This window comes from Poecilia reticulata, linkage group LG1 (assembly GCF_000633615.1).
Source record: "Poecilia reticulata strain Guanapo linkage group LG1, Guppy_female_1.0+MT, whole genome shotgun sequence".
NCBI classification, from domain to species: Eukaryota; Metazoa; Chordata; class Actinopteri; order Cyprinodontiformes; family Poeciliidae; genus Poecilia; species Poecilia reticulata.
The window spans coordinates 30,853,064-30,862,210 of NC_024331.1; the positions used below are offsets into that span (position 1 = coordinate 30,853,064).

Here is a 9,147-nt window from a genome sequence, read left to right on the forward strand (position 1 = left end):
GCACAGGGAGAACATGCAAACTCCATGCAGAAAGACCCCAGGCTGGGAATCGAACCCAGAACCTTCTTGCTGCAAGGCAACAGCTCTACCAACTGCGCCACTGTGCAGCCCCGTGATAAGTCATTAAAAATCATATTACATGATTTGTTTTTTAATATCCATAATTCAGCCATGTCACTAGAGCTCATCATCATCAGCCAATCAGAGGAGACATCAGTGTCTTGGAGCAACAAGCCCCGCCTACTTGGAAGACACCATTTTGGGGAAATTTTAGTTGCCGATTTTACAGAAGAGCTATGGATCAAACATGTTGGAAAGACACTAAACTTTTTGTCAACTGTGTGACGCTGTAAGAGCTCTGGTGGATCCAGGTGACCAAAAAATCAGTCATCATCCTACTACTTCCTGTCGTCTTATTTGGCGTTTCCACCAGTAGCAACATCCAGCTGTTGATTATGTGACTCGTGTTTCCATCGCTGTTATGCAAAATACATCCACTTCGATACGCCCAAAAACACACTTTATCAAAAAACCAGAGTTTTTTTCTTTCTGTGCTTCCATTAAGCAAATTTATATTCGTAATTTTAATTTGTGCAGTTTTATGGTTAATGGAAATGCAGCTAGTGATCCTGATGGTATCTCATCATATCTTTGTGGATTTGTTGCTGTTTTTGAGTGATTCTGTTGGGTTTGTTTCACAGGCTATCCATGTGAGCCTCACAACAACCCAGCCGACTTCTTTCTGGATGTTATAAACGGAGACTTCATGAAGCCATCAAAAGTTCACGACACAGCAGGTAAATTCATGAGAAAAAACTTTATGTCTATGGGTTAACAACTGTCATTTGTAAGGAATTTCTTTTTGTATCCATTCCTCTGTCAATAGAACTATTTATAGTCTTATTGTGAGTGTAATTAAGAGTTTACTATAACTTTAAGAAATCATTATTTGCCAAGTTTGTTAACAAAAACAAGAAATTTGACTTTGGCTCCACTTTTCTCCCAATAAATTCTTAGATATATACAAAACAGAAAATGATGTCTTTATCTGCTGTGATGCAGTCGGATTCTGACTCTCATCATAAAATATTTTCAATACTTCAAAGCTCTTTTACCTTGTGTACCCATGAGTAGATCTGACTTTTGAGGAGCTTGGTGGTACCAGGCAGAACATCGAAGAACGCCTTGTAGAAGAGTTCAAGAACAGCAGCTACGCCAGCGAATCACGAGCCGAGTTAAGGCGTATTCTCCAAACCAAGGAATGCGTATCGCAGATGAGGCCTCGCAGCATCACCTACAACACCTCCTTCCTCCACCAACTCCAGTGGGTTTTTCAGAGAACCTTCCAGAACCTCATGTTGACTCCACAAACGTCTGTGGCTCAGGTGAACCTGTTGATTCATAGTAATCTTCTCATTTGTGTTTTTAAAACACCTTTAAAGAAAAAGAGTCCATAATGTATTTATCTCTTTTATATCATAATAATAAAAGATGGGTTGTTGTTTATAAAGTTAGTCAAAAAAAATGTGTAGCAATAATTTGGGTTATTTAGTCTGTCAAGAAAGAAAAAGAAAATTTTTTTCAAAGTATTCATTAATTTATAAATGTAAGTCTCAACTTAAATATTTAATTAGAAAGCAGAATATTTATTTTACAAACTAAATATTTATGCCTCAGCTATATTTGAAGCTAAATATTTAGCATCAAACTAAATATTTGGTTAGCAAGCTAAATATTTCGTTTTAAATATTTTGTTAGAAAGGTAAATATATTGTTCGAAGGTAAATATATGATTTAAAAACAAAAATATTTAGCTCAGAGCTAAGTATTTAGCTAACATGCAGATTCACTTAAGATGAGCCGTTAAGTGGCAAAACAGAAGTTTATCTTTGGATTTACAACTTCGGTGACTTCGTCAGCTACTAGCATAAGTTTCAGGTTCGCACGACTCCGCTTTTATTTTGACAGTCCACTTCCTGTTATCGACAAGCTTTTAGCGAAGAGCTGAATATTTAGCTTCAAATTAATTATATAGTTCGCCAATAGTAGTTTGAAGATAAATATTTAGGTTACGGTAGTTTGCAAGCCAAATCTATAGTTTGGAGCTAAATATTTAGCTTGCTAATTAAAATTTAGTTTGAAATTGTGACATTTCTAAATGATTAAATAACATAATGAAAATATGACTTTGAAAAATGTGTCCCCATTTTTCTTCTATTATAATTAACAACAAATTATTGCTGTTAATTTTTGCCTGTGTAACTTTACAAACGGACTCTGTAATAAAAACACAGGGTCATTTTTATTGCTCTCGTTAGTCATCACAGGGCAGTGAAATGCTGTTAAAAGTCTCCTCACTTTAAGAATTATTAACAGCTAATTGGCCCTAAAAGAGTCAAAATAATCCCACCAGAGGTGCTCTTGGGAGGCATGGGTCCTCTAATCGGCTTTGGCGACTGTTGTGACCCTACTCCTGCCTCTTTGGGCTTGGATCTGAAGTGATATCATAACAGGCCCGGATCTGGGAGTCGTCACATGATGGTGCCATGACCCGTCGCTCTTCACCGCCCTTGATTCCACATGAGGGACTGAGGGGAATGAGGTCAAAAAGCCTCAACCTCACTGACTTATCCGCTCACCCTGGGAACCTCTCGGTCCTGTCATGACCCGTAACTTGTTAGGCTTAGACTTGTATTGCTGTTGGCTCTCTTTGGTCATTTTTTCTCATTCTACACTTAAATTTAAATATCAGACAAAAGCAATCTGAGTAATTACAAAACACAGTTTTCAAGTTATTTCACTTACTATTGGAAAATACTATCTAAACCAACCTTGCTCTATATAAAGTAGCCAAACCCCTCTCTTCTAAAGTTATGACTAAATTGATCATTTTGTTTTTGGTTCAAATTCACTGGCCACATCCAGGCCTGATTACTTTTAGAGCAAGAAGTATCTCGAAAAGAACCTGTCTGACAACATGAAGTAGGATAAAATCTACACATTGATTTTACATAATTAGAAAAAGATTAAATTAAATATATTTAAGTGTAAAGCGTGATTTATTTTGGAAAGAGGAAGTGTTTTATTTTGAAGAAGGCTTAGCAGGATCTGGTTTTGTCGCCATCTCGTCTTCCGTCGTTTTGGGTTGCTAGGATACAACAGCTTTTTGCCTTGTCAGGTGTCGTCATTGTTTGTTCAAAACTGAACACTGTTGCAGGAGCTTTCACTACATAATATAAAGAATACCAAATGAAAGTCTTTTAATTCTTTCGACCTAAAACAGATATAAACCCATTTCTAAAGCTTTAAAGCCTCCAGGAAAACCCTGTCCACAGAAATAACTTTCACTCTAGAACTGATCCGGATGCCAACATCGGTGTTTTGTTGAGAATCGACGCCCGTTTTCAGTGCGCACTTTTGCTAATCCGCGCATTAGCACAGTTAGCTTCCCCTAAACTAATCCTTCTGAATACATTCTAAAACGCCAACTTACTTGACTGTAAACGTTGAGTTGAATAAACTTTTACATCTGTGTTGAGGTTTTGGTTATCAGCTGTTAAGAATTATTCAAGAAATATATTCATGCTCTTATTTTGAAGTCTGTTTACGATGGATGGATGGATGGATGGATGGATGGATGGATGGGTGGGTGTTTCCATCCAAGCGATGCAATAAGTCATTAAAAAAACATACCATACCAGGATCAACAACATCCGGTAATTCCCGTGATGGAAAAAAGTGTTTCCATACAAATGTTGATACCGCCAAAAAAAATTTAAAATAAATAAATAAATAAATAATACAACTCACCAAAGTGCCAAAAAAATTATTGGATTTATTTTCAAAGTGTTAAATTGTGCAATTATGTGGTCAATAGATGCTCAGCTGGTTTCAAATTGGTTGAAATTAGCGCTTTAGCATTAGCTTCCACTATATACCATGTTGGCATCGTGTTCATGATTCAACAATAAGAAAGACTGACTGGACAAAATAGCACTGACTATAGAGAGCTCTAAGACCAAAACCACTGCTGAAAAACCATTTCATATTTCCCAGAAAACACCATGATGGTCACCTAAACTTTAGAGGAAATATTCTGTGGACTTAAGAGACAAAAGTGGGACTTTCTGGAAGGTCTTGGTGTCATCTGGTGTAAAACTAACATCCTTTCAGAAGAGAATATCATACCAACAATCATGTTCTGGGTCTTTTCTGCTTTCAGTAATTGATGGAACTATGGATTTTGGTTTCTTTCTGTTCTCAGGTGGGAGTCAACGTTTTCCTTGCCCTCGTTGTAGGAGCCATTTTCTTTACAGTCCAAGATGATCAGAGTGGTCTTCAAAACAGGTCAGAAAAGCAAATAATTTCAAGAGAGTCTGCAGAGAATCGGGTTTAGACTTTCCCCACAACTCCTATTTACAGAGATTCTTCGCAGCCAGACTCAAAATGCAGAAAAGGCAGTTCATGGAGATGATTCACTCTGGATTTATAGTCACTGTTTTGCTCAATCAGCAAATAAATATTTAAAACTGCAGCTGCAATAAACACAAGACATATAAAAAATGTAATACTGGTCTAAAGTTTTAAAAATGTGTTTTTTGACTGGTAAAGTTGAAATGTACTTTAAAATCCAGGTTAGTTTCTAAACGTGACATCCCATTTGGTGCCCCCTTGTGGTCACAGCACATTATTTTCTGCAAATCTTAACAGATTTAAAAGGTTAAAACTGCAAACAATGCTACAAAATATGAAAAGAAATATTGAATTTTACATTATTTTCGCACTTCTGTTTACTATTGAATAATTATTGCATTCATTTTGAATAAATGCTAATTTGCTGATTTTATTTGGCAACGAGTTCTGTTGCGGAAAATTTATCTAATTTTGAATACACTACCAAATAAAAATTTTCCACCACAATCTTTTTTTGATAAGAAAATATAATTTTTTTAAATATTAATTCCATAAAATGTTATTTTATCTTCAGAATTAAGGTTTTGAGCAGCAGGAAGTTAGTTTCTTTCTGTCTTTTTCTCATCAGAAATTTTTCCATTTCCATCCCGGCAGCCAATCAGAAAAGACGAGCATGGCTAATAAGAGCTATTTCTGTTTTCTGTCTCCATCTTCAACAAGTTTTTTTAACTTAAATGTTTTAATAATGACTGAGAAAGATTACATTCATAAAAAATGATTTACCATTTTTTTCTCATCTTTCCTCCCCCCGGCGCTTCCTGGCGGCCCCCACTATGAAAAACACTGACCTAGACAATAAAACCTTTGTAAAAGTACAGAGATTTGTTCCAGAAAGAGATCCGTTGTGGTTTGCTGTTGCCTGCAGGATGGGGGCGCTCTTCTTCATCACGACCAACCAGTGCTTCAGCACCGTGTCTGCAGCCGAGCTCTTCATCACAGAGAGGAACCTGTTTGTGTATGTCGTCCTGCCGGAAGGCAAAACGTCCGTGGCTGAAAGTTTTGGACTCTTAAAATCTGCCATCTTGTCACAGGCATGAGTACATCAGCGGCTACTACAGAGTATCTGTGTACTTCCTATCTAAAATCCTCTGTGACCTCGCCATGCGAACCGTCACCTCTGTTATCTTCAGCGCCGTCGTCTACTTCCTGATTGGTAAAAATGTTCTTAATCAGCAGATCTCTGTTGTTTCTGAAGGAAAACTTAGACGATGTCCTGTCTCCTCAGGGCTGAAGTCCACAGTGGAAGCTTTTCTCATCTTCACCTTCACAGTGACCCTGGTGGCGTACACGGCCACAGCCATGACCATGGCCATCTCAGCCAATCAGAGCGTCGTCGCTCTCGCCAACATCTTCATGACCATAACGTTTGTCTTCATGATGGTGAGGATACTTGATTAAAAACAAACCACTTTTTAACCACTTTCCTGAAAATTTGAAGGCTGGAACTTGCAATTATTTTAGTAATTGATTTTTCTGACAATTAATCGATTATTCGGCTAAAAACTTGCACATTCTACATATTTTTAATTTAATCACTTTGGCTTTTGTGTGCAATATTAAGAATACTTCAATAGATGCACATAATGTAACTCAATTCCTTTTAAAATAAAAAATAACCACTTTCCTGAAAATTTTAGGGCTGCAACTAACGATTGTTTTAGCATTTGATTAATCAATTATTCTGACAATCAGATAAAAAATGGCACATTGAACATATTTTTCATTAAACCACCTAGGCCATTTTATATAATACTAGAAATACATCAGTAGATGGACATACAATAACTAAATTCTTAAAAAAAAAAACACTTTCCTGAAAATTTTAGGGCTCCATCTAATGATTATTTTGGTAATTGGTTAATCGATTATTTGACGATTACTCAGATAAAAAATGGCACATTCTACAACATTCTACATATTTTTAATAAAACAATTAAGACTTTTTCTACCTGGTCTGCAGGTACCAAGTTGTATCCAAATTTGGCCGTCGCTGTTTTATAGATCTCTGTCAGGATTTGGGTGACTAATTGAGAAAAGGAGGATATTTTAGAGGAGCTGCAGCCAGTCTGCTGTGGAAAAGCTTCCTGAAAGTCTCTGCATGTTGATCCGTGTTTGCAGATTTTCTCCGGTCTGCTGGTGAACCTTCCCAGCATCGTGGACTGGCTGGCTTGGCTGAAGTACTTCAGCATTCCTCGATACGGCTTCGCAGTAAGTGTGAACAGAGGAAAACCAACAGGATAGAAAGTTTTTCCCTCAAACTAATTTTAAACATTTTCATGTTTGACACGTTTACTAATGTTGCTCAGAGTTCTAATCATATAATCATGTTAATATATAGAAAGTGTCAATCATTTGCATATTTTGCTAAATATTTAAATATATTTCATGAATATATATCATATAACTCATGTATCATATATGTAATGTGTAAACATATATATGGTTTATGCTTATAAATACTAAACCTCTTATATATTTTCCTATATAACGCAATGTTTTTGTTTTGTACGGGCAGCTACATCTCACCTGTGAGACAGAAATCTAAAACTGAATCTGGAAAATCACCTTGTATGATTTTTAATAATTAATTTTGGAGATTTTCTTTACAGGAAATAAGTATTTGATACAATTCTGGTTCTGGTTTTGGTCCAGTCTGCCATACAGATGTTCATCAGCTGTGTTTTCCATTAACCATAAAACTGTAAATTGGAATCATGAAAATAAATTTGCTTGAAAGGAAGCATGCCAATTTAGAAGATTAAATGTTTTGGCACTAGGATGAGGTTTTTCAGCTGTATTGAAATATATTTCACAAAACTGCAATGGCAACACTTTTTCGCATCGCGAGTCACATGACTGACAGCCAGATGTTACTACTGACAGGAACGAGAAAGAAAGAAAGAAGATGACAGGAAGTAGTAGAAGAATGAAGGTTTGTTTGTTTGTTTTTCCACCAGAGCTCTCACAGCATCACACATTTCTTTAAAAAGTTGTATATCATTCTAATGTGTTGAATCCAAAGTGCTTCTGTAAAATCACCATCTACAATTTCCCCAAAACGCCGCAAACATAGTCGCTCCCAAGTAGGCAGAGCTTGTGGCTCCAGTCCCCGAATGAGACGCTGACATCTCCTCTGATGGATGATGAGGGCTCACGTAACTGTTTACATCCGTCGCTACCACGACTTTTAATGACTTATCGCGTGAACAAACTTATTTTAATTTCATTTCTTGTGTAATGCAAACACCGCAGTTGCAAAATTGTGGATATTCTGCTTTCAACATTAGAAGAAACTCAGCCAGTTTCCATTACAAAGAGCTCACACAGTTAGAGCATCCTTCAGTTGATGCTCTAACTGAGGGAAGGAGGTTGTTGAGCAAAACCTTATGTTCAACAACAGAAAAAAATAGAAATCAGGAAGGAGGCAAACCTTTTTCCACACCTCTGTATGATCTGTAAGCGTGTTCGAGTTCTTTTTTCTTGATATCAACGTCTAAATGTCATCCACATTCAGGCCTTGAAGATCAACGAGTTTGTGGGTTTGAATTTCTGCGAGGAGCCGCCGATCCAGAACGCCAACATGTCTGCAGCAACGGCGGGCTGCGGTGTGAGCGCAGCGGGCCAGATGTGAGTAAACCACCGAGGATTCGTGATCACAGATCCTCCTCTGATCCAGTTACCAAGCAGAGCCGTGTTCCTCCAGGTGTACAGGTGAGCAGTACCTGGACTACCTGGGGATAGAGTACAGCTCCTGGGGATTGTGGGAAAACCACGTGGCGTTGACTGTTATGATGGTCGTGTTCCTCTTCGTCGCCTACCTGAAGCTGCGCTACATCAGGAAGTTCACCTGAATTAAACCGTAACATTTTAGGATTTATACTCTACTCTACATGTGATCACACGTTTCCATACAGAAACGATAAATAAAATGCTTGGCTCTGTCCGAACGTCTGGGAAGCTAGAAATTACATCTAAAGAGAATAATGTGTCAACGTGGAGGAAAACTACTCATGATTTAACTAAACAGACGCTGCTGGATTTCACTCTGACCTGCAGATTCTGGAAAATAGCAGATTTTAGGAGATATAAAGTTCTGTGAAAAAGTATGTGCATCCTTTTCTGCTTCTGATTTTTTATGTTACAGTTTTTCTTCTTAAGATAATCGATTGAATAATGACAGAGTATTATGAAAAAATATTAAACTCTTAGAGTAAAAGGAATATTGACCAACATATCCGAGGTGTATTGATGATTTTGATGATGAAACTCCACAAAATGTAATGTTTGTTACTGGTTTCTAATTAGTGACTGTATCGTGTTTTTATGACTTTTCATTTTTGTGTTTTTATGATGTAAAGGACTTTCAACTGCCTTGTTGCTGAAATGTGCTGTACAAATAAACTTGATTGATTTATTGAAATCACAAGAATAAAGTCATAATATTGGACGAGAATGAAGTGATATTATGAGAATAAAGTCGTAATAATATGAGAAAAATAGTCATAATAAGAGAGTAAAGTCGTATGACACAGTCCATCACATAGAGGAGATAAAAAATTATATGATTAGCTTTTTAGCGTGTCAGTCTGCTCTAGATGAAGTGGCTCCATTGAAACCCAGGAAATTGAAGACTAAATTAGAACCATGGCTGAATGACACAACTCGTGCTGCTCG

The 9,147-nt window shown here is 37.0% G+C and overlaps 1 protein-coding gene across 1 annotated transcript in view; it reads left to right on the forward strand.

The window, feature by feature from the left end:
- Window positions 1-8,784, forward strand: part of LOC103471499 (ATP-binding cassette sub-family G member 2) — a 15,406-nt gene extending 6,622 nt beyond the window's left edge. The window contains 9 exon segments of the mRNA XM_074186853.1: window positions 690-797; window positions 1,135-1,385; window positions 4,265-4,347; window positions 5,339-5,428; window positions 5,505-5,626; window positions 5,699-5,853; window positions 6,592-6,681; window positions 7,988-8,100; window positions 8,177-8,784. Of these exon segments, the coding sequence (XP_074042954.1) occupies window positions 690-797; window positions 1,135-1,385; window positions 4,265-4,347; window positions 5,339-5,428; window positions 5,505-5,626; window positions 5,699-5,853; window positions 6,592-6,681; window positions 7,988-8,100; window positions 8,177-8,324 (1,160 nt within the window). The 3' untranslated portion in view covers window positions 8,325-8,784.
- The last annotated feature ends 363 nt before the right edge of the window (window positions 8,785-9,147 follow it).